Source organism: Cydia splendana, chromosome 21 (assembly GCF_910591565.1).
Source record: "Cydia splendana chromosome 21, ilCydSple1.2, whole genome shotgun sequence".
NCBI classification, from domain to species: Eukaryota; Metazoa; Arthropoda; class Insecta; order Lepidoptera; family Tortricidae; genus Cydia; species Cydia splendana.
The window spans coordinates 15,174,323-15,199,930 of record NC_085980.1 but is presented as its reverse complement, the minus strand read 5'-3'; the positions used below and the strand labels follow the sequence as shown (position 1 = coordinate 15,199,930).

The following is a 25,608-nucleotide window of genomic DNA, read 5'->3' as shown; positions in this document are numbered from 1 at the left end:
CAATATAATCCGATGACTGTAAATATCGATTTGCAGCATTTGTTCACAACCATTTAATAAAACGCTTGTAAAAAACAACCTTGACGAGTATATAATGAAAGGTTTTTGCTATGATGAGTCAGCGAAATGATAATGATAATAATATGTGGACACAAACACAATCCGTGCTCATTGTACCGTCTGCAGCAAAACTAACTATGCGAACGACTTTTAACTTAACGCATTCATGCCAGGGGGCGTGGCCTAGGAACAAATTTGTATTATGACGGTGGACGCACATGTGCGTCGGGGACAGTGAATGTGTTAACAATCGAGATGTACAGGTTCAGACTTTATTAATGAATACCATGGTATTACCAAATAAGAATTAACTAAATGGTAAATACCCTGGCGTCCCTGATGGTAAACGATTACTGTAGTGTATGGACGCTTGCAACTCCCGAGGTATCAAACGCGTGTTTTAAAAACTCCACCCTTATGTAGGTAAAGGTTAATAATAATTTGTGTGAACCCAATTAATTATGCTCATTGTAAGTGCTATTGTTTTGTTAAATTTCTGAACGTTTTTCCTTTTTGCCCCATTCATAAAACTAGAGCCAGTTTAGTGTACACAAACCATTTTAGTTGTCTATTTTATTGTCGCTCAAATAATTTACCTACAGTTTACCAACATGATATATGTGTATATTAAATGTATGAGTAATGAGTATATGTACTAATTGATATCTTTTGTCGGGACTTTACCGCCTGTAATACTTGTTTTATTGACCTAGTTTAGAATTGCATCCCATTTGCAAAATGCCATCGGGTATTTCCCATCGTTACTACTTCATTCATAGAATTATGAACACCTAGCTAGACAAAGAGTCAATGGAAAGTTTCCCCAACCCCATATCCCCCATGTCCAACTATGGGGGGACCCATAGTTTCCATGCCCCAAAAGTATTTTGATTTTTTGACAATTTGGCATAGAAAAATTTGGATCAAACACATTTAATAAAAGCTCACTTATTGGACAATACAATAAAAAGTTTAAAGTGTTATAATACAATAAAAGTGAACGACCTAGGTAGAGTAGGTAACTCTAGGCAGGAGGTACATTTATATCAAGAAAGATGTATTCTGTCTGTGGAGATACAGGGCAAAAATTAGCTTTCTTTGCGATGTCTACGGGAAAGACGCGAACGAGTTAAACGTAGGTACAGGACACAGGTACCTACAATAAAATATGTATGACCCTTTTCCTTTAACCTAATCTAAACTCTTATGGGGGCCCATTTTATCTGATGCCTTACTTTGTATAGAATAATATATTCTACTGTATTGTATTGTTTGTTGCAGGCCAATCCGCGGCATGTCAGCAGTGGTGCTCGGCGCCGGGCCCGCGCACGCGTGCTTCTTCGCCACCTACGAGCACAGCAAACACACGCTCGCGCACCTAACCAGGCATAGGCACGACCACCTCACACACGGTACGTATGTCACAGCTCGCCACCTACGAGCACTGCAAGCCCACCTCACGAGGCACAGGCACGACCACCTCACACACAGTACGTTCTAGCCGTTAGCCACAAGAAACTTCTGCTGCTCGCCCATCGAACGACACCGAGCAGACCTACGCAGATCTCGTCTCACCTAGATCACCGCCTAACAGCGACCAACAACGACGAAACACCAGCAAGTCTAGCAACTACCCTTTTGAAGTCGTCCGTGTTCGCCACTCAAGGACTACTTAAAACTATGTGGCCGGTGTGCGTATCTAAGTGTTAAAAGAGGCCGGGGTCCGCTATAATAAATGCACAAATAGGTACATATAGTAATTACAAAGACTATTGCCATCTGACCTTCCTTCCCAAAAATCCCAAATGAGAAATAGGCATCTTTAAGAGTAGTCCGATTTCCTCACGATGTTTTCCTTCACGAAAAGGAAATCCACAATCTCCGGGTTATAAGCCGGAATGTCTCACTCTACTTTACCCTCCTACTACTACTACCTACCTACTACCTAGATTGTGAATGTTTATAATAAACGAAACAATCTTCTTACATTCTTTTATCGATCCTCGTTCCGAGAAAACTATTTGTATGATGTCTGTTGTTAGCAGTAAATGCACCGCTCTGTTATATATTTACCTAGCCCAGATAATAATGAGCTAATGTTAATGTTTGCAGGGTTGTCCGGTTGTCTGGCGTCGCTAGTACACGACGCAGTCTCCAATCCGGCAGAAGGTAACACTTGCATTCATATTTTGCTTGTTATCGGTTCACAAAAACTATACGGTTTTCTCGACGTGTTATGTTTATTAAAGTTTCAAGTGTCTTAAACTAATATGCAGTTCCTGCTTAAATGAAGACTGCACTACCAAAGAACGGCGCATTTTGTTTGAACACTCAAAAATATCGTCCGATTCGATACACTAACAGAAATATACGTCTGCTAGAGAACACTAGTTCTAGGAGATACTTTTCCATAAAAGTTCTGAAACTCAAGTGCTGAACTCTCTCAATTCGTCACCGCTGCATATTCTGGGCTTCCATTGTCTAAGGATCCTCGACACGAAAGAAGAAAAGTCTTCTTCTTCTTCTTCTCCCTGCCCTTATCCCACGTTATGATGGGGCCGGCACAACATGTTTTTCTCTTCCATTATCCTCTGTCTTTCGTCATCTCAGCACTCACTCCTTTCATCAGTCACTTAATTCTAGTTAAAAGTGATAAAGTGTATTTGGGGCCATTTATTGAAATCACGAAGTCGATTTCACGACTGATTTTCCTATTACTTAGGTAATACCTGTAAGGTTAGGTTAGGTTATATTACATAACAAAGTCAAAGCCCCGCCAGAATATATCACTGACAGTCGTAAACTCGTCAATACTGACGTTTACAATCGAACAATACACACACCTTACAAACGACATTTACAAAGCATTTTGAATCTTAACTTATTCTGCATAGAATGTAATCTGATATGGTTTTACAAACGACGGTGTTTTGTTTGTGAAGTAATTAGTGAATGAAGAGGTTTTACGCGCGCCATTCATATATGCCGGGGTTTATATCATCTAGGGGTCTATAAATACATATTACATGGTTATGAAAAATGTCGCTGATAAAATATTTCAGTATTTAAAAATACTAGCGTATACCTGCGACTTCGTCTGCGTAGAATAAGTACTTTCATAGAAAACTCCTTCCCCCTTTTCACCCCTTCGAGGGATGACGAAAACTATCCTATGTCCTGTTCCGAACCTAAAACTATATTCCATACCATATTTCGTCTAAATCGGTTCAGCGGTTTAAGTGTGAAAAGGTAACAGACAGACCGTCAGAAGTTACTTTCGCATTTATGTTACATATTAGTCCCGTGACTACTTGTTTTGATCGGAAAGAAAAATGGTGCGCCTGAACATTCGACTCGCCGCTTGTAGATATAAAATATGACACGTAACATAAAATAAAATATGACATATTGACAATGCATTGCAACATGTACACAATGGCAGCTCGTGTAGGTTATTGTTATTGTTACACAAATAAGGAAAAACTTTAGCATTGATAAGTGGAACTAATTTGTTAGACGTACTGTGCGCTCAGGAATTACACTGTCACACTTGAAACGGATTAATTATCACGTACTTAAGTACAGCACTGAACGACATTGTGATTAAACAGACATAAGGTTTGTTTTCAAGAACTACATTTGACTTTTTTAGATTTATTGAAAAATTAGGAGCGATCGAAAAATCTCTATGAAAACTAATTTCATAGAGATTTTTTAATGCCCTTACCTCTTATAATAATTAAAAATTCAAAAAAACTCAAACGTAGGGGTGGCTGTGGATGATATGCAACAAATTGTGTCAAAATATTTTCAATAATGTTAATATCCACACAGGAAAATGGGGACTACGTTTGTATGAAACGGCGATTTGGCGCGGGTCCTCCACTTTCGTCTTAAGAGCTGTATGTAGCTCAGACCGCGTGGGATTCTCACTGTCATTTTCCTAGGGTGTATTTCCAAAAATAAATTACCCAATGTCTATCCCGAGATTTTAAGCTTTATTCATGCTAAAATTCAACAAAATAGTTTATCTGTGATAAGGTAACAGTCAGACAGACAGTTCCGCATTTATATTATCAGTTTAGATTATTTATTTTATGGTAGCTTGCTCACCACCAGAAACACAATAATAGATCCCTATAAAATAAAATAGTTGTTATGTGATAAACAAAATATGGCAAAAAGAGCTAGAAAATAATAATTCATAACAATTGTCTCAACGATGTCTCTTTAAATGACTCTCGGAACGTGTACTATTTGCTACTTCAGAGATTATTTCACTTTGCAAATACATTGTTTACTTAGATTACTTGCAATGTTGCTTCCCACAATATGCCGTCGCTATGACTATTTAAGGTTTCTTTTAACGTGTTTGTGGTATTTTTTTACCTTTTTGCGATGTAGACATAATATCAGTTGTTACAAATTGATTATAGCGACGATGTACACTTGTACAGACGACACGCTGTTTGCTTGAGACTTATATGTATTAGGTACCATCATGTTGAGTATTGTTGAGTCATAGAACGCATATTACTTACATACATACTAGGTAGATCATAAGACAAACTTGTGACAGAATGCCGGGCTCAACACCTTGAACCACCGAGGTCTCTCCCAAAAGTCGTCAGTAATATTCATGCTGCGTTTCCACCAGAGATGTGCGAGGATGCGTAATAGGGATGTGTTTGTTGTACCAATAGAATCACTTCATTTACCTATACTCGCTCCCCGAGTAGTGATTCTATTTCATAACAATATATAATATAAACATAACAAACACATCCCTCGGCACGCATCCTCACACATCTCTGGTGGAAACGCAGCCTAAACCGAGGGCCACTAAACGCAAGTGACAAATAGCAAATGTATGAACTCGCAACAAACATTATTCAATAAGCTCCAATGTATGTATTCGTACTAAACATTAATCAATGTGTACACCGGCTCTGGAATGAAGGCCAGCCACACTTATCCGGCAGCCACACTTACCCGTATTGAATCTATTTCAGTTGCGTTGCGTCCACGTTTATTAACGACTACCACACAGCATGACCCGATAAGCTCAGATTTGATTATTTTTACGATTGGCTGTTTTCTTACCAACATCTCGTAAGTACCTATATGCTCATGCTCAACCTGTTTTGAGCAGACCAGTACCTACTCCAAAAGTGATAATCATCATTGATCCGAGATACATTGTTGACTTTAAACTGGTTACAATCTTGTATGATTAGCGTTTATTCTGAGTATTCTGACTCACGAAAAGAGCCTTATTCCCAAGGCCGAAGGTCCATTGTAATTCAACTTCGAATATAAATGTTTTTAAATTAGTTGTCGCGATTTGTTGTCTTACATAATAGTTTAGCTTTTATGCTAATTACTAATTAACGCAAGTAAACATCAATTTACATATTATTTAGATACGTATGTTTGTATAATTGGTAATATTGGTATGTACATAATATTATTTTCTCAAAAATGGACGGCAAAGTCGACTTTGCCGTTTAAAAAATAGGTTGCGAAGCGCGTAGTTTATGGTCAGTCAAAAATTAAAAAGTTAAAAACATTGCAGTCTCGATTTTGGGACTGCAATGTTGCATACAAATTCCATTATTTGTCGAGTTCCAAACTTTTTAAAAGTTGAAATGGCCATATCAAATGAAGGCACAGGCCCATTAAACAACCAAACAGATGATTAGTACCGCGACTATTTAGCTGTCTCAAATAGGTTGGCGTATTTTCGGCAGAAAAATACACTTCTATTTTTTTATTAAAAAAATAAAAAGGCGTCAAAGCTAATTTTTTCAATTGTTTCTACTTTTTTCTGTGAAAATATATACGTAAGAAAGTTGCTTTTGTAAAATATTTCTATGATATTTATATTTCTTGCACCATTTTTGAGAAAAGCACTATATATGACTCGGCTGGAAGGCTACTTGCTGGCTTCGGATTCAATTAAACGGACTCCCAAGGTCGTCCGTTTAAAACGAATCCTCAGCCTGCAAGTAGCTACTTCCGAGCCTCGACAATAATGTACTATTATGTTCTTGAAAATTTGAAATATGGATGATAAAGTACAGAAACCGCATAGTACAAAGAAACTTAAGAAAAATCATAACCGTATGTAATTTCTAGGTTATGTATGTAGGTATATTGAAGTGCAATAAATAAATAAATAATAAAAATCGTTTATTTCCGACGTAAGTCGTAAGTCGTAAATTAGAGTTAAAATTAAATAAAACGAAATTAACTTAGCCTATGACCCAAAATGAAAATGGGAACCTAGGAACCAATCTATACAAAATGACTCATTTTCATTGCTGTTTAGTGTATTTGCAATTCGTATGCCAGTAAATTACTCCAAGGTACTCTTAACGATGCACGTTACACCTCGATGTAAATCCAATAGTGAAATTATTGACAACAGTTGTATTTATTTTCCTCAAGATAAGACACGTGCTGTCTAATGGCTGTAGCCGGGGTTAATTACCCAGTTTCTTATCAATTAAACATACAGTTGAGGCGCCGATGGCTTAAGGAACCGGTCTGTGGATATATGAGAAACTGTTAGATACATAATGCTGGAGTGTAGCCCCAATAACCTGGGACACGAAGTTACTGGTTTACGGAACATGAGAATCTAATCTAACATTAATGCAAGATAGATTTGTAGGTGGTTTGTGTGTTTGGAGATCCAGTTGGAGAATTTAATTAGAGGATTTAATTTGCAGATACTACTTATTTCGAATAAACTTTTATATCGCACTACCGCAGATACTGTTTTAATTATCTATTGACACTTGACTCGGTCCACTTACTTCACCGTGTAATGACCTCACGACCCGTTTCAGTTAATTAGGGTTAGGATTCCATTCTGTTTTCCTTCCTTCATCAGCATGCACACCGAATGGTCAGACAGTGCAGTGATACTACAGGGCGTTACCATTACACTTATCGCCACGCCACATATACTACACGACTTAATGTCCATAACATCTAATATCAGTTACAGTTAAACCTGGATAAGGTAGAACTGGATAAACGAGAAACCTCTATTAGCGAGAGTAATTGTAAGGTCCCGTCATTTTTGCCCTAGATTACCTCTATTAGCGAAAGATACAAACCTCTTTAACAGAGAGTCGTTTATCCCGTTTGAACCTCTGTATCAGAGAGTGTCTCTCCCTTAGCCTCTATAAGGGAGTATCCTGAGTGTAAGTATTATCCGTTATTTTTAACACTTTCTACTTTTCGTGGAACTAACGCACACGTGGTGCATCTGACCATTTTTTAATGTTTATAAAAAAAAGATTTGTCTCTTAGGTCATTGTTTTTGATCCTTTTGAGAAAAACAAATGTGCGCCGTGAACCGATATTTTCGATCAAACTTGCTCAGTGCCTACGTATTGATTGTGTAGAATTGTTTAACACATTCTAGGATTATCTATATGAAAAATAAGTGTTAACGATAAATATTGCAACCTCTTTCGAGAACGGATAATCACGAAAGCAAAATTCACAGTAAATTTGGTTTCCATAAATATTAGCTGAATCGAATAAGTAGGTATGTAATTTTAGTAATAGAACATATCACTGCGACTTATTTTTCAAACTTGCCTAAGGGAGAAATCTCCGATCCCTTACCTCTAAGAGTGAGAAACTCGGATTAGAGAAAACCCTCTATGAGCGAGAAAAATATTCTGGCCCCTTGAGCTCTCGCTTATACAGGTTTGACTGTAATATGTTAATGCATGTATGTAGTGTGTACACTTTAGGAAACCTCTAATAGCTGTGTTAAAAGTCTAGGGGGCAGTCGCTACGTAACAATGACCACCTTTCTGAAAAAAATACTGCCAAAGCTATTAGGATCGCGTATGATAAATATTTGGGCCGTTTTTATAACATACGAGGCACGTCAGTAAAGATATAAGAGAATAAAGACAACTCATGGGAAAAGAGGATAAGTATTTACACCCAATTCTCTACGTCCTGTTTCCATATTGACGCATAAACAGCCGGTGTCTGTCTGTCTGAATGACAGGAAACACTGGCAGTGTAGGTACCTACGCTTACATCGCGGTAGTAAACTGTAGTGAGGGTCGGTGTAAACAAATATGTGATAGTAAACATTCGGCTCCTGGTTTACAAAACCTTTTCGATTGATCTTCATATGTTACATACAGCTGCAGTGATAGTTCTCTCCCTCGACTCCATGCAAATTAACTTCTATCCTGGGGGATTCAACTGCCACCAGCTGACTGTAGCGTGCCTATAGTAACATACAAGGCATAATTGAGAAGTATAATGATGTATGGTTTAGAAATGTTCGCAATAAGTTTTTTATTACCTGTCTACCTTCGTCCCCCTGCAGTTATTGCACGAAATTCTGCGAAATAATTTAACTGTTTCAACTGTCTGACATTGAAATTGAAATTGAAATTGTCATATTGTGAGTTACAATGATTTTAAAATTATGTTAAGGTAGAAACATCACAATCAACCGCGATGCGGAGTACAATGTTAATACTACAACTAATCTTACAGCTAAATACTTATACAAATATCATGCCATTACATGTGATACGAATAAAACTGTTATAAATTAATCTTAATATCCTTTTTTAATCGCTTATGCTAGCTCCTGCCTCTCCATTTTCCCCCTTTAATTACACTACACAATACAAAAATGTCGAACTTCCTAAGTCCCATATAATTTGATTTCATCACGCAGCTACTTTGGAAACAATCGAATCCTTGACTCACAAAGAAAACCAGAGTATAATAAATTTAATAACCTTATGTAAGTAGCAATTTGCCTTATATAAAAACCAATTCATATGGATGAAATAAATGGGGTTTTCTTAGGCATGTCACGGCGCCTTGACTTCCTCTACATTCTTGGCTGTACAATTGTGGAATACATATAATGTGTGAGGAAAACTGATCAAGTGTGCTGAGTTAGCGTGGGGGAAAACCCTGAATTTATTTATGGTTTTCTAAGGTTTGTATTGATCGCAAGTCAAGTTCTAAGTTCTAATTCTGTTTATATTAGCAAACTTATTTGGCAAAGGTTTTTCGATTTCGATGAATTTATATGTTTAGATGGCGTAAGTGTACAGTTGACGTCAAAGATATATAATACATTTTTCGCCTTATTACAACGGAGTAAGGTTCAAAAGTGATCTTTGACGTCGACTGTAAATGACTGACGATAAATTACCTACGAAAGTTTGCTGTAAATGTAACATAGGAACCTATAGGTAGAGTAGATGGACTGTAATATCTACGTTACATAAACAGGAAGACAGTGACACTATAACGAAATGAATTGATTGAAACAAAGGAAGTATTATGGGGAAAAGGGATGATTAACTGGATGTCAATTAGGAAATAAATGAAGGTAAAATGTAGTAAATAAACAATTGCAATATGCAACTGCGTTCTTTGTCTGTTACGCATTGTTATTGTTATTGCGGTTTGGCCGGGGTTCTATCTACTGTTGACCACAATTGCAACAATGACTAATATCCATACGCAGTCGCATTGCTGTAGATGGCGCCACCGCCACAACACGGCACATAGCGAGATCTTAGACTCATATATATAACTGTAACTATCTGGCTGGCTACGTGGTCTATCTAAGAAAATAAAAAATATAGTGCCGATTTTAAACACGTGCCTAACGAATAATAAAACCTTGCTTATCTAGACTTCGAGAAACAAAGTATGGAGGAGAGAGATTGATTACAATACGTATAAGTTTCACTTATTCATACAATGTGAATACCACTCAAGCGAGTCAAGAGCAAAAATAGCTTTCTGCGAATATGATACGGTGACGTATGCACTTGTTTACTGGCTAGACTGGAGACTTAGGCTTTTCGCACATGGAGACATACAGTAGTTCACTTTTGAGTAGAAAAGTGACGGAACTAATTAGTAATTACAACACATAACAATCACGAGACAATTCAATCACTCCATGCGACTGATATTTAACAGTGCTAAGTATATCATACTATTAATAGACAAGTATCTTTTATAAATCGCCTTGTAGATAAAGCGGTTCAAAATGTTCAAATATGTTTTAAATTAAAACTAAGCTGTGAATCCATTCCTATATATTTGCAATAACTAATTGTAATTACAATTGGCATGAAGTTATTCATTTAGATAATAAAACATTTTAAATCATGAAATATTGAGTTAAAATTATCTTAAGGTCAAGTTATTATTGTACGGTTTGTAAATAACAATGTAAATATGTAAATAAAACCGTTCGTTCATTGACGACTATTTTAAGAAAGTGTTAAATTAAATAACGCAGAAAATTGAAAACGATATTACAAAATAAAATAAAATTGTTTATAAAGTGTGTAGTTACCAATTGCAATACAATCTTTAAGATTTGCCTAATATTTTCATAGACAGTGCCGTGACATTTAGTGCCGGCTTTTGTGACTCAAACGTTGCATTATCTTTACCACTTAAATACTTAAGGTTAATAAATAATAATATCTGGGATACCTAGCTTTGCTCGAAAAACATATAAAAACTCAAAAATTGCGCGTTTTCCCAGAGATAAGACCTAGCTAGATCGATTTTTCGGCCCCGAAAACCCGCATATAACAAATTTCATCGAAATTGTTAGAGCCATTTCCGAGATCCCCGAAATATATATATAAATAAATATACAAGAATTGCTCGTTTAAAGGCATTAGATACCGTTACATCCGTAACAATAGAACTTTATACAGTAGGCAACTAATATGCGATTCCAATTAACAGAAGAACGTCGATGTAGAGAAGACCGTCTATCAGGTTAGACCGTCTCAAGCTCCAGGAGGTCGGACAGGTCGGTAGACGAAGCTCTTCCTTTCTGACTGTGTCTGAGAGAGAGAAGTACGTGTCATTAGCTTTATAACCCGTTATATGCTACAGAACTGAGAACAGCCCATATGCGATTCAATTAAAATAAGGATTTGTTTACACACAGTCTTTGTTCAGCTGACCGTTCGTCTGCCATACCGTATTTGCCTGTCGGTTGTCAGACGGTTCGCAAACATATTTGGAGCGTGTTTCTATTTGTATATGTGACACTTAGATTTAAATAGCTTATCAGTTACGCGGTCAACGGAGAATAGTATGATATCATAAAGTAGGTACATACATATATCAGGAAGGGTTAGACAAATTAAAAAAAAAGTCTAATCTGTTTCAACATTGTCTAAGTGTCAACAAGTACGGTTTAGCAAAGTAATACATACATATATTTTTAAGATTAGAAAAACCTTCACAGAAGTAAACATGACATCCTTCGTTATTTTACACGCCATAGGGAGGCGCCTGATTACATTTACTTGAAGAGTGCTTGTCCATCTTAAAGGCTCTGACGTCCGAATTGTATCGAGGATCAATGTTTACCGTCATTTGTTATTGACTCTACATGTTATTAATATTGCATTACATATTCCCATTAACAAAACTATAATAATTATGAACAGTTACCACCATTCGCCTGATAAACTTCGAACATGAGTTATCTCGGGTCTAGGGCTTCCAAATACCGGACTTTTTTCAATACCGGTATTAATACCGAAACTGTCTTCATAAATACCGGGATCCCGGGATCCCGGTATTGACTATGAATCGCTTAAATTTTTTGAGTTTTATTTAAAAAATGCTCACTGTAACACCAGATATGTATGTCCTTAAATTAGGATATGAAACAATAATCGCCATCTGCAATAATTATCATTTCACCCTCCAGGTTGGCAATCATTTTATCCGCTTTGTTGACTTCACCAGTCACATTTTTAGATCAACCTAATAAACCAGCCAACTATATTCAAATTTGACGCCAAAAATTCGTTTGCCATACTACAATTCCTTGGTCATTTCTTTCTACTTTTTGATATAATTTTAAGAACGAATTATATTAATATCATATCCTGAACATCAGAATTCATCACCAAATATTTATCTAACGCAAATGCACAGATCTTGTTTCAATTAAATGTGGTCATGATGCCAGTTAAATACGTCTGACGTGTAGTAATCTTCTTGATAGAGCAGAATTTAATCATTTTAATGGATATTACACGGTATAATCGGCACATTTTCCTTGTTTTTGAAAATACCGGGATCCCGGTATTGCAGTAAAAAATACCGGTATTGAAAAATGCGTTTAAATAGGCGGGATCCCGGTATTGCGGCATCCCGGGATCCCGGTATTGGAAGCCCTACTCGGGTCGTCACGCTCTACTCTGAACTCTACGCCGTCGTGATACGGATCACAAGGGCAAGGAAATTGACAATCTCTCATCGATTTAAGTACTATAAGTAGTAAATAATTTTACTACAGCTAGCCTTAAACAATTGTTATGCTAATTAATAGTCGATTTGATTGTGTTGTCCTTGAGAGCCAAACACGTTTGGGGAATTATATTGCGTCCCACTGCTTGGCAGAGGCCTCCGGGGTGCCTTCCTCCACTCGTCACGGCTTTGTGCATGCTCCCGCCAAAATGAGTCTGGGTCGTCTCGGCATCTCCGTTTTGGCCTGTCTCTCTCTCTCTCTCTCTCTCTCGGGTGATATGTGGTGATTCGGTCGCTATTTTAGCCCATGTTTCCGGATGCATCAGGCAGATGTGTCCCGCCCAATCCCACTTGAGCTTCACATCCACATCTGCGATACCAGTTTTGGAGTGCAGCTGTGTTCCCTATCCGATCGGTTCTACGGACTCCCAGTGTCCCAGTAAGCTGCGCTCCATTGCTCGTTGGCAAATCTTGAGTCAGGACTTTTGGAGTTCAGTTAATGACATAATGACCAAGTTTGGGAGCCGTGGCCGTAGGTTAGAATAGGCATAATTTCTATTGAAGCAAAAAGAATCCTGCGTATCAACATTCATAGCGACCACTTACAATTCTCTGCAGCTTATTTTCTTACAACTTTCTGCAGTGTTTAACTTAGATATACGTCCCACTGTTCAGCAAAACCTCTTTTCACTAGCCCTAGAAAATCTGTAGATCACTCCCATGGAATGATTTCCATACGCCGTTAAAATTGCATAAATCAGTCTTATTATAAATTGAAAACGCCTAAATATACGTATCATCGTGGTGGTGCTTATAATATAAATATAGCGTTGAACTGATTCGGGTGCATTACATTTGTTATAATTACTTTTCATATATTATAGTTTGATATATCGTTATTTTGAATAACGTAATAAATGGCATCTAATTAACGGTATACATAATATTATTATTTGTATAATGGTCATAAGGTATATTTACACTTCGTCTAATATACATTGCCATAATTATTACATACTCTAAAGCATATTATTTGCTATAACAAGTGACATAACATAATTATTTATGTGGCATAATAGTTACATGACATAAATGGGTTAGGTTAGGTTGGAACTGCGACTCCGCATAAACGAATAACTACCTAACAAAAGGAGGATTAGGTTAGAACTTTGCCCCTCCGTAGAATAAAATACTCTACGAAAAAAAGTGGTTTAGGTTAGGTTTGAACTGCGGGCCCCGCAGAACGAAAACCGTGAAAAAATTGGTTAGGTTAGGTTAGAACTGCGACCTCCCTAGAATAAAATAGCTAGCAAAAGCAGTAGGTCTGCGTACTAGTTATAAAAAGTATGTAAAACTTTACGTTATCAGTAAATGAATAATGACAAAACATAATACTGACATAATGACAGGTTCTCATTGGTCGCGACCAAATTTAAAACGAGGAGGGGTGTGCATACTAGTGAAAACAGATATAAACTTTATTAACCTTGGGATAACGAAAGAGTATTCAATTCAGAATGCCTTTGAATGTTGTGGTATTTCGCTTACGGATAGTAATCTGGTTGTTGTCTGTATATACACAACACCAAAGTCCGATATGTCACTATTTCTGCATAGGCTAGAATCTCTACTTCACAGATTAACGAAAAAACAAAATAAAAAAATAGTAATAGCAGGTGACTTTAATATTGATATACTTAAAAATGATAAATATGCAGAACAACTAGTTAGCATTTGCAACTCTTTTAATACAAAATTGCATATATCCGATCCGACACGTAAGCTCGCTTGTATCGATCAAATTATTAGTAATATTAAATCTGCGACTGGGTCAGTTCATAAACTAGGTCTTTCAGATCATGACACGGGACAAATCCTTAAATGTAAATTAAAGCTTCAGAGAGCCCCTAAATTTTGGTTCCAAAGAAAAAGAGATTTTAGTAAAGCTAATACAAATAAATTTATTGAGTGCATTGAATCTCTTTCGTTTTCTGATGTCCTACACGAAACGGATAGTGAAACGGCTTTTAATGAATTTCCTATACGTATTACGTTATACAAAAATATAATATAACAAATGTAATTATAAAATATGTCTATATACTATTTGAAAATTATATTACATTAGGCATTATATCAATGACAGTTTAGATGAAATCACAATATAACAAAGACAACGTATAATAAAAATTACATTATAACATACAATAATATATCAAGTGGCGTTATAACAAATGTGTGATAGTTTTTTTATAATTATATTAAGCATTACACACCCAACTGATTCACGTCTCATGGACTACATGGTACACATCACAACAATAAATTGTGATACGAATATCATATTCGTCAAAGCCACATGTTACTCTCAACATCATAAAGATACGACTTTTCAACATTAGTTTACGACTCATGTTATCTTCAATTGAGTCAACACAAATATATACTTAATTTAGCGCAGTAGAGTTCATTATCGCATACTTAGGTAGATATGCTTCGAGCTATGTTAAGTATACATAAGCTATTTGCGATTTTTAGCTTAAGTTCATGACTCGTACTATCATCAATTGAAGGCAGTACGTATATACAAATAGATACTTAAATGATGTGCAGTAAAGTCCATTGCCGCATTTGTATGTGTGTTTGATGGCCTGTTGTTCCTGACCCTACTGATAGCAGTCCACGGGGGTTAGTCTCGTGTCGTGACGACGGCGGTCGTTGACCATAAGTGACACACTTGCTATTTTTATACCCTTACGGTTCATCGCCATTTTGCCTTGATGCTAGAAGAAAATACAGTTTATAACAAAGGTTTGTTAATATTTGCCTTTGATTAAATTCAATTAAAGGAGAATGGATGTTAATTTAACATTTTTTTTTTGTGAGTTGGGTTTTAATGAAATCCTGATTAATTTAATAGCTACCAATTTGTATGCCGTAAGACGCCGTATATTTAGAGAAACTGACTGAACTGTAAAGGTTCCGTCACACAGGCGCGTTTTCCGGGCGGGGCGTGAGCGTTTTATACGTAAAAGCGGCGCGCCCCGCTCACGCCCCGCCCGGAAAACGCGCCTGTGTGACGAAGCCTTAACACCCTATAACCTATGTTGGCCAAATAAATAATGTTGTCTTGTATTAGGTATAAGTAAGTAATGTGGTTACCTATTCAGCTTAACCACAGTGCACAGTGTCTCGCGAATCTCGGCCAACGATACCAGCGCTTATTGCAGTCATACGAAGGTTCAATAATCTTTACACAATGACTCCGCTGGGTCAATAGGGCTGGGCTCGACCTTTGATACCTCTTGTTGATCAAACTTCTTTACATTTATTTTATACCTGTGAATATCGCTCTTAGATTAAGTTCTGAATCTTCTAATCGTCTATACGTCCTACAAGGTTACGATAATGCACCGCAAATGGTAGGCGTGGCGTTCAAAGGGTTAAGAGAACTAGTAGTATAAATGTTTGACTATGAACAATTGTTGGTTACAGTGGTAAAACAACGGCTGCAGATGCTGAACTCGCCCTACAGAAGCGTGTGGGAGTGCGCGCGGCGGATCTACAAGGCTGAGGGGATACGGGCCTTCTACCGGTCGTACAGCACGCAGGTCGTCATGAACGTGCCCTTCCAGGTAACACCAAGCCTTGTTTTAATACCAGAATACCACTCATCGTCATCAGCCCGTCTCGACCCCATTAGGTCTAGCTTGCTAGCTGATGATGCATTCTCTACTCGTTGCCGTGCCGTGATCATCCGATTTCTTACTGCGATCTTGGCTTTCTCATCCCTCGATCTCGCGGTAGGTCTGCCGTTGCTCTATGTCGCGGCCTGACTACATCCGGCGATGTAGGATCCTAACATCCGATATCGAATCGGACAATGTGAAAACGCTCTTAAACTGTATATTTATGATTGCAGTCGGTCCACTTCGTGACGTACGAGTGGTGCCAGTCGCTCGTGAACCCGACGCGCAAGTACGACCCTGGCGCGCACGCGCTGTCCGGCGCGTGCGCGGGCGCGCTGGCCGCCGCCGCCACCACGCCGCTCGACGTGTGCAAGACCGTGCTCAACACGCAGGTATGTCTCGCCGCTCGACGTGTGCAAGACCGTGCTCAACACGCAGGTATGTCTCGCCGCTCGACGTGTGCAAGACCGTGCTCAACACGCAGGTATGTCTCGCCGCTCGACGTGTGCAAGACCGTGCTCAACACGCAGGTATGTCTCGCCGCTCGACGTGTGCAAGACCGTGCTCAACACGCAGGTATGTCTCGCCGCTCGACGTGTGCAAGACCGTGCTCAACACGCAGGTATGTCTCGCCGCTCGACGTGTGCAAGACCGTGCTCAACACGCAGGTATGTCTCGCCGCTCGACGTGTGCAAGACCGTGCTCAACACGCAGGTATGTCTCGCCGCTCGACGTGTGCAAGACCGTGCTCAACACGCAGGTATGTCTCGCCGCTCGACGTGTGCAAGACCGTGCTCAACACGCAGGTATGTCTCGCCGCTCGACGTGTGCAAGACCGTGCTCAACACGCAGGTATGTCTCGCCGCTCGACGTGTGCAAGACCGTGCTCAACACGCAGGTATGTCTCGCCGCTCGACGTGTGCAAGACCGTGCTCAACACGCAGGTATGTCTCGCCGCTCGACGTGTGCAAGACCGTGCTCAACACGCAGGTATGTCTCGCCGCTCGACGTGTGCAAGACCGTGCTCAACACGCAGGTATGTCTCGCCGCTCGACGTGTGCAAGACCGTGCTCAACACACAGGTATGCCTCTCTGTCATGCGCCGATGCACTGCCGCAGTGTGGTATGATAAAGCCACGTGGCTACTGCTGATGTTCTATGTCTGGCCGTGAGACGCATCCAGGTCGTCCTTTGAAGCTTTGCTGGCGTTTGTAGGTCACGTTTGTATTTTTCGTCTTCGATTTTCACATTTATAGTATTTATCTCGTTTATGTCGTGTGATGTAACTCTTTTAAAAAAATCTTCGAAAAGGAGGATCAAAAAGATCGAATAGCTTTCGCTGACATGTGAACTTGACTTGATGAACATTTTCATTTTCATTCCTCGAAGTATAAGCGGATTTTTGTGAGTTTTCTCATGTCTTGCAACATGATTGTATGAGCGCGCGTTAACAAGAATGTCATGGTGTATGTTGTTGTTGTGCAGGAGGTGGCGGGCGGCGCGGACGGGCTGGTGCAGGCGGCGGCGCTGGTGCTGCGCGCGACGGGCCCGCTCGGCTTCTTCAAGGGCGCCTCCGCGCGCGTGCTGTACCAGATGCCGGCCGCCGCCATCTGCTGGCTCACCTACGAGACGCTCAAGCACCTGCTCACCCAGGTAAGCCCTCATCTTCAAGGGCGCCTCCGCGCGCGTGCTGTACCAGATGCCGGCCGCCGCCATCTGCTGGCTCACCTACGAGACGCTCAAGCACCTGCTCACCCAGGTAAGCCCTCATCTTCAAGGGCGCCTCCGCGCTCGTGCTGTACCAGATGCCGGCCGCCGCCATCTGCTGGCTCACCTACGAGACGCTCAAGCACCTGCTCACCCAGGTAAGCCCTCATCTTCAAGGGCGCCTCCGCGCGCGTGCTGTACCAGATGCCGGCCGCCGCCATCTGCTGGCTCACCTACGAGACGCTCAAGCACCTGCTCACCCAGGTAAGCCCTCATCTTCAAGGGCGCCTCCGCGCGCGTGCTGTACCAGATGCCGGCCGCCGCCATCTGCTGGCTCACCTACGAGACGCTCAAGCACCTGCTCACCCAGGTAAGCCCTCATCTTCAAGGGCGCCTCCGCGCGCGTGCTGTACCAGATGCCGGCCGCCGCCATCTGCTGGCTCACCTACGAGACGCTCAAGCACCTGCTCACCCAGGTAAGCCCTCATCTTCAAGGGCGCCTCCGCGCGCGTGCTGTACCAGATGCCGGCCGCCGCCATCTGCTGGCTCACCTACGAGACGCTCAAGCACCTGCTCACCCAGGTAAGCCCTCATCTTCAAGGGCGCCTCCGCGCGCGTGCTGTACCAGATGCCGGCCGCCGCCATCTGCTGGCTCACCTACGAGACGCTCAAGCACCTGCTCACCCAGGTAAGCCCTCATCTTCAAGGGCGCCTCCGCGCGCGTGCTGTACCAGATGCCGGCCGCCGCCATCTGCTGGCTCACCTACGAGACGCTCAAGCACCTGCTCACCCAGGTAAGCCCTCATCTTCAAGGGCGCCTCCGCGCGCGTGCTGTACCAGATGCCGGCCGCCGCCATCTGCTGGCTCACCTACGAGACGCTCAAGCACCTGCTCACCCAGGTAAGCCCTCATCTTCAAGGGCGCCTCCGCGCGCGTGCTGTACCAGATGCCGGCCGCCGCCATCTGCTGGCTCACCTACGAGACGCTCAAGCACCTGCTCACCCAGGTAAGCCCTCATCTTCAAGGGCGCCTCCGCGCGCGTGCTGTACCAGATGCCGGCCGCCGCCATCTGCTGGCTCACCTACGAGACGCTCAAGCACCTGCTCACCCAGGTAAGCCCTCATCTTCAAAGGCGCCTCCGCGCGCGTGCTGTACCAGATGCCGGCCGCCGCCATCTGCTGGCTCACCTACGAGACGCTCAAGCACCTGCTCACCCAGGTAAGCCCTCATCTTCAAGGGCGCCTCCGCGCGCGTGCTGTACCAGATGCCGGCCGCCGCCATCTGCTGGCTCACCTACGAGACGCTCAAGCACCTGCTCACCCAGGTAAGCCCTCATCTTCAAGGGCGCCTCCGCGCGCGTGCTGTACCAGATGCCGGCCGCCGCCATCTGCTGGCTCACCTACGAGACGCTCAAGCACCTGCTCACCCAGGTAAGCCCTCATCTTCAAGGGCGCCTCCGCGCGCGTGCTGTACCAGATGCCGGCCGCCGCCATCTGCTGGCTCACCTACGAGACGCTCAAGCACCTGCTCACCCAGGTAAGCCCTCATCTTCAAGGGCGCCTCCGCGCGCGTGCTGTACCAGATGCCGGCCGCCGCCATCTGCTGGCTCACCTACGAGACGCTCAAGCACCTGCTCACCCAGGTAAGCCCTCATCTTCAAGGGCGCCTCCGCGCGCGTGCTGTACCAGATGCCGGCCGCCGCCATCTGCTGGCTCACCTACGAGACGCTCAAGCACCTGCTCACCCAGGTAAGCCCTCATCTTCAAGGGCGCCTCCGCGCTCGTGCTGTACCAGATGCCGGCCGCCGCCATCTGCTGGCTCACCTACGAGACGCTCAAGCACCTGCTCACCCAGGTAAGCCCTCATCTTCAAGGGCGCCTCCGCGCGCGTGCTGTACCAGATGCCGGCCGCCGCCATCTGCTGGCTCACCTACGAGACGCTCAAGCACCTGCTCACCCAGGTAAGCCCTCATCTTCAAGGGCGCCGCAAGACCCTCCAGCCCGCCTCAGGCTGACTACAGCGAGTGATAATTATAGGACTTATCCGGGTTCCATCTCGCGATGTTTACCTCCGCCTAAATAGAACGAGTAAAATATCAAGTACTTTTTATTAATGAGTAATTCTCAAAAGAGTGGCATCTTCACCTATCATCGAGTTTTTGAATTGAATGTATGTTTATTTGCTCTTTTTCATATGAAACAAAAATGTATTTAGATAAACTAAAACAATATTTATGGAGGCCAAGTCATTAATTTTATTTAAATTTAATACTTTTAATTATAAAAAATAAAGAGTAGCAGTTTTCACTGTAACCTGTCTTGTCCAATAGCATCGCTCTTCCAGTTTTAGTTCTTTAGATTTTATAAGCACCAATTTATGTAAATAAAATATCATGCTATATAATAACATAAACAATACCTTTTAAAATGTACATTACACGGGCCTTATATATACATTTTTTACAACAATATTCACGCACGAAGTTTGTCCAAGGATATTTTCACTGTAACCTGACCTGTACATCCGCGGTATTGCATCTGACTCATACACAGAAAATTTTATTTAGATCATAATTATGGCAAAATATTAGGTAAGTATCAAGCTAACCACCGTAGGGTACCATCATGACCCAAGTGTCGTAGTTTCGTAGAGACAAGTGGTTAAAAGCAGGAATCTGGGGTTTTGTAACGGTATGTTAACTTTAACTTGTCTCGATTATTTTACGAATTTGGTATGGGGCCTAATGTAATAATATCATTTTAATATTATATGAAGGTTTATTCATCTATGCTAAAAGTGAGACATTCGTATTATTATCCGTTCAAGACAAAAAATAAAAAAGAATGTATTTTTCACTGTAACCTGCTTAACTTTAACCTGTGTTCAATGTATAAAGTTCGTTTTTTTAGCATTAGAAAGAATTGCAAGAAGGTAAGCGATCTTGACATGTCTTTTAATTGAAAAACGCTTTTTAAAAATCAAAAACTATTAGTTATCTAAGCAGAAGAATATAAATGATCGTATTAGATTCATAATTGTTACATATTTGCCGTAACTTATTTTTAAAATGTGTTTTTGAATTAAAAGACACATCAAGATTGTTTACCTTATTACTAATGCTAAAAAAAACGAACTATAGGTTATTGTAAGTCTTGTAAATAACTTCTTCATTTTCCGTTCCCTTTTGAAAATTTGGGGTACTTAATTGAAGTAGTAAAACATATTTTTCATTCTTAAATTTAAAAAAATACAAAATAAAATGTTGCATTAACCACTCCACCACCTGTCGATACCACTTTCTTGAGAATCACTCTAATAACACCGCCTCCGGAAATGGCGAAACCAACAACAAGTAAGTTGCCTCATGCAAATGGTTCTTCGCAAGTTTCATTATCATTTTCCATTTGTGTAGTTTTCTATGTGTACACGTTGTCATACCTCTACCATACTATTTTCTTGTGTTCTGTGGTTGCTGTTCCCACTTCTATAGATTTCCATGCCTACTAAATACAGAATATACAACTTTCTTATATTGCTTCACATTTTATTACTATTTTTTCTTGTAACTGTCTTGGTAAGTTATGTACCTACAATAACTACATATACCGAGTGATAAAAAATAATTTCTATAAAAATGAGTTACTAAGGAAATCTGTAGAAATAGGAATCATCTGAATTGATTTTTTTGTAGACATAGGGAAGTGATTATAGGTATACGAGCTATGTGCTGCTCCCTCTACAATTTTCGCGTGAATAATACTTTTATAACAATAAAGCATTTCTTATGTAAAAAAATACGCCAAATGAGACTATCGTTGTTCACAGAGAAAAACTTCGAAAAATTCCTGCGACCAAAGAAACGAAAAATCTTTATAATAAATGTTTCAAACTAAATTGTTTCAAGTAGGTAAGTGGAAACTTTCATTTTTTAATAATGATCATTCGTTGGGGTACTCAAGTAAGTGTAGGAATAACATTTTTGCATGCAACTAAAATAATTAATGGTACACTTTGTCAAATAAATAAAAATGGGTAAATTAAATAGCATGCAACTAGAAAATAAACTACTGTGATACCTTTGTAAAAAGATTGTATAAGCAAGTGAAATATGGATAAGCTACATAATTGAATATGTTTCATAGCGTTTAGGTTGGTGCACGTACATCCATGGCATGATCGCGTTTGATACTCTTTTAAATTTGAGTAGGAATTGTGTTTATAAAAAATGATGTAAGTAATTGGCATAAATATTGTTTGATTTTATTTACTCGTCGGTTATTATAAAAACCAAACAGTGATAATACCGGTTAATTCATGTCGTGTAACGAAGGAGTATCAGTTTGAATATTATTTTATACTAGCTGAGGTACCCGGCTTCGCTCAGGGAGCTGACATGAGAATTGTGTGATGGTTGTAATAAAAGGATAAACTTGAAAATATATTTAGGTTTTTTTTTTCTAAGTACAATACTTATACCTACTTCTATGTACATTTTTTATTTCCAACTCGAGAGCAACCTACGCATAGTTGACCGTGAGAAAAGCATAGGGAATATATAACTAATAACTGGAAGTGTTTGTCGAAAATCTCCTGAGAGTATGATGAAGGCTTCGAATAGTCTACAATGTTCTAGAATATTCCACAACATTTGAGTGTGTTCTGGAACACTCCACAATGATCTGGAATACTCCACAATGATCTGGGATCCTGGATTCTAGGCTATATTTACGAATATTTGATAACATTCCGGAATATTCTGGAATGTTTATCCGGAATATTCCCGAACATTCGAACAGCACAACTGTCTTGCTTTAAATATATACCCTTACCAATAGGTAGCTCCAACCCTATAAAAAAGGTTTCGAATGGTCCAGAATATTCCACATTTGAAAGTGTCCCGGAATGTTCCACAATGATCTAGAAAGTTCTCGAATACTCGAAAACATTCCAGAATGTTCTGTAGCTCCACCCATATAAAAAAGGCTTCGAATGGGCTACAATGTTCCAGAATATTCCATAACATTCGGGAGTGTTCTGGAATATTCCACAATGATCTGAGACGTTCTCAAACATTCGACAACATTCCAGAATGTTCTAATATGCTGTGGAATGCTCTTGAATACTCTCAAATGGTCTGGACTGTTCCAAAAATGTCTAGCCTCCGAGACGGCATCGAATGTTCCAGAATATTCCACAATATTCGAAAGTGTTCTGGAATGTTCACAATGATCTAGAATGTTCTCGAATATTCGCCAACATTCCAGAATGTTCTGATATGCTGTGGAATGCTCTCGAATACTCTCGAATGTTCTAGAAATATCTAGCCTCCGAGACCCGAGACATGTCACCAGGGGCCGATTGCATAACAAACTACAACTAATATTACAAGCGAAACTCCTTTTCTAATTTTACTTATTAAATAAGGAGTTCCGCTTGTAATATTAGTTGTAGTTTGTTATGCAATCGGCCCCAGGTACAAATTTTTGTAGGTATATATTTCACGATCTATTCTGAATTTTCCTTTATTAAGTTAAGGTTCAAAATTCAAAAACAAAAACAACTGCTTCTGGGTCTCAGAGGGCGAAACTTTCAGCCTTCATCTTCAAAAGCACACCCTTCAGGTAAAAACGGAAAACTTCTTCATAGGCGGGAGATAGAGGGCTACCACCCCAAATAGCTTCCTTGATCGTATCGGAACTCATTTCTGAGTTTTAGCGGCACGCACATTGTACACTTTCTTTTATTATATATATTGATTATATAAAAATCTCATCAGAAGTATCATGCTCTTCGCGCGTTAAGGAGTCAGAACAGTTGCATTTTATTTAAACTGTCATCACACGCATGGTCTAATAAAACATGGTCTTCCATTCCCAGAGTGACACGGGCCTACGTCACAATAACATTGCCACTTTATTTCAACATAACATGTTACATGGGTACATTATACCTATGGTTAATAAGTTAAAATATTTCTTTATAATTTTATAATTTTCATTTATATGTATTTTAGCTTAAATTTTACAATAACACGTTATTTTTAATTACTCGTTAGCAATATCTTCCGATTCACGAAAGAAATTTCAGACTTTCGGGTAATTCTGTTTATACTACTGGCAACACAGGATAGCGCTGTGCACATTTGACAATTCGGATCTAGATAACTTCATGCCCTGACCGTCATCCTTGTCGAACGCGTGTTAATTGTTATTTCCTTCTCGCTCAGTGTCAGCAGTCGCAGTGTTTTCCAAACTTTTCACGTCGTAAGCTTGGTAATTAATGTGTAACTGTGAATTAGTTTTTTAAACGTTTGTCTTGTATAGATAAATAAAGTTTAATTTAATACATTAGATTTGTTTTATTTTACTATGTTTCTACATGAATAACTTAAAATTAATGCCGTTAAAATAATTTTCACCGTTGGTTAAAATTCTCCCACATTTCAAAGTTTGAGAACCTGTAAACAGCATGATGACGTAGGCGCGTGTCAGTTAGGTCATACGCGAATCTCGGAATGGAGTACCAGGCGGAGTATATTATTATACCATGATCACACGCGTATTCATAATGCATGAGAAGGGATTAGGGTTTCGACCGACATCGGCACGCAGAATCACTCGCAATCGACGGAATGAGAGGCTCAATGATATTTCGATCGCCCTTAGTACTTTCACAAAGATTTGACTGGTGTATTTATAGTATGAATTTTGTGAGGTGATTTCTTGATCTCAAACCCTATCTGTTAAACAAAAGGTATTGTTTCTTTTATGCAGTGAGTACTTCTGCTACTGCAACAGGTCAATTCACAAAAAGTGGAACGAATGAGTAAATGAAAATATCTATGTGTGTATGACATTGACCAATAATAAAATGGCGGCTCTGACTGTAGTGTATACTGAATTACTGATACATGTGTCACTCATACAATGAAAGTTTTGTTAATTCCATTAGTGCCAGCTTTCGTGAAACGACCTGTAAATTGTAGTGTGTGTAGTACGCCTTACCCACACACGTGCATAGCTTATATAATGGCTTCTACTTGTTATTTAAGACAGAATAAACCTATATTCAGTACGAAAGAGTTCTTCTTTAACGACCGTCCTCACAAAGCGATCCTGCCAATGCGGCCTTGTGCTGAAAGAGGTCAAAGAGAAAATTCAAGATAACAAATTATTATTAAGAGCGCTCTTACAAGAAAAGTCGAAATAATGCAAAATTGATGATACTAGTCGACGAAATTCAGGACTTTGCGCTCATTATTAGAAACAATGAGTACTTGTTCCAGTAAAAGCGTCTTCTTATCTTTATAAATATCGTTGTAAATATTAGAAAAAGGACTTATTAAATTAGTAATGATTTTTTTTCTGATGGTCGTTTCCGAAAAACCCCGTGAAGCACTGAATGGCGAGCTCTTATTTGGAAATGTTGAGAATTTTACTCTGCTAAACCTGGCTATTTTGTATTACTAATACCCTGTACTTTAGGCATATCAAACTATATTTTTCCTACATACCTTTGAGAAAGAGAAAATCAAAGTAAAACGAACTCGATTTTCTCTCCGAAACAAGTGTCAATTCCTACGAAAATCTACTTAATATCGAAGTCATTTTCATACTCAAGCAATCTGCAACGTTTGCTTATACTGTTGGTATACATTAGTGTTTATGAAATTCTACTATAATTTTTTGGCAATTTTTTGAAAACTACTCTATATTACCGATGACGCGCGCTGCGCCAGCTCAGTGCCGCGGCAGAGCTTGTAGAGGCAGGACGTGTGTCGGTCGGCTCCGCACATTTTCAACGGCGACGACGAGGTTTTTTATCATTGTGTGCGGCG

The 25,608-nt window shown here is 40.0% G+C and overlaps 1 protein-coding gene across 1 annotated transcript in view; it reads left to right on the top strand.

Moving 5' to 3' along the window:
- The window catches only part of LOC134801374 (uncharacterized), a 62,066-nt gene that overhangs the window by 27,436 nt on the left and 9,022 nt on the right, over nt 1–25,608 (top strand). The window contains exons 3-17 of the mRNA XM_063773914.1: nt 1,342–1,472; nt 2,173–2,229; nt 15,871–16,010; nt 16,298–16,456; nt 17,550–17,717; nt 17,843–17,929; nt 18,055–18,141; nt 18,188–18,247; nt 18,373–18,459; nt 18,585–18,671; nt 18,797–18,883; nt 19,009–19,095; nt 19,221–19,307; nt 19,433–19,519; nt 19,645–19,731. Of these exons, the coding sequence (XP_063629984.1) occupies nt 1,342–1,472; nt 2,173–2,229; nt 15,871–16,010; nt 16,298–16,456; nt 17,550–17,717; nt 17,843–17,929; nt 18,055–18,141; nt 18,188–18,247; nt 18,373–18,459; nt 18,585–18,671; nt 18,797–18,883; nt 19,009–19,095; nt 19,221–19,307; nt 19,433–19,519; nt 19,645–19,731 (1,498 nt within the window). The remainder of the gene's footprint in view (nt 1–1,341; nt 1,473–2,172; nt 2,230–15,870; nt 16,011–16,297; nt 16,457–17,549; nt 17,718–17,842; nt 17,930–18,054; nt 18,142–18,187; nt 18,248–18,372; nt 18,460–18,584; nt 18,672–18,796; nt 18,884–19,008; nt 19,096–19,220; nt 19,308–19,432; nt 19,520–19,644; nt 19,732–25,608) is intronic.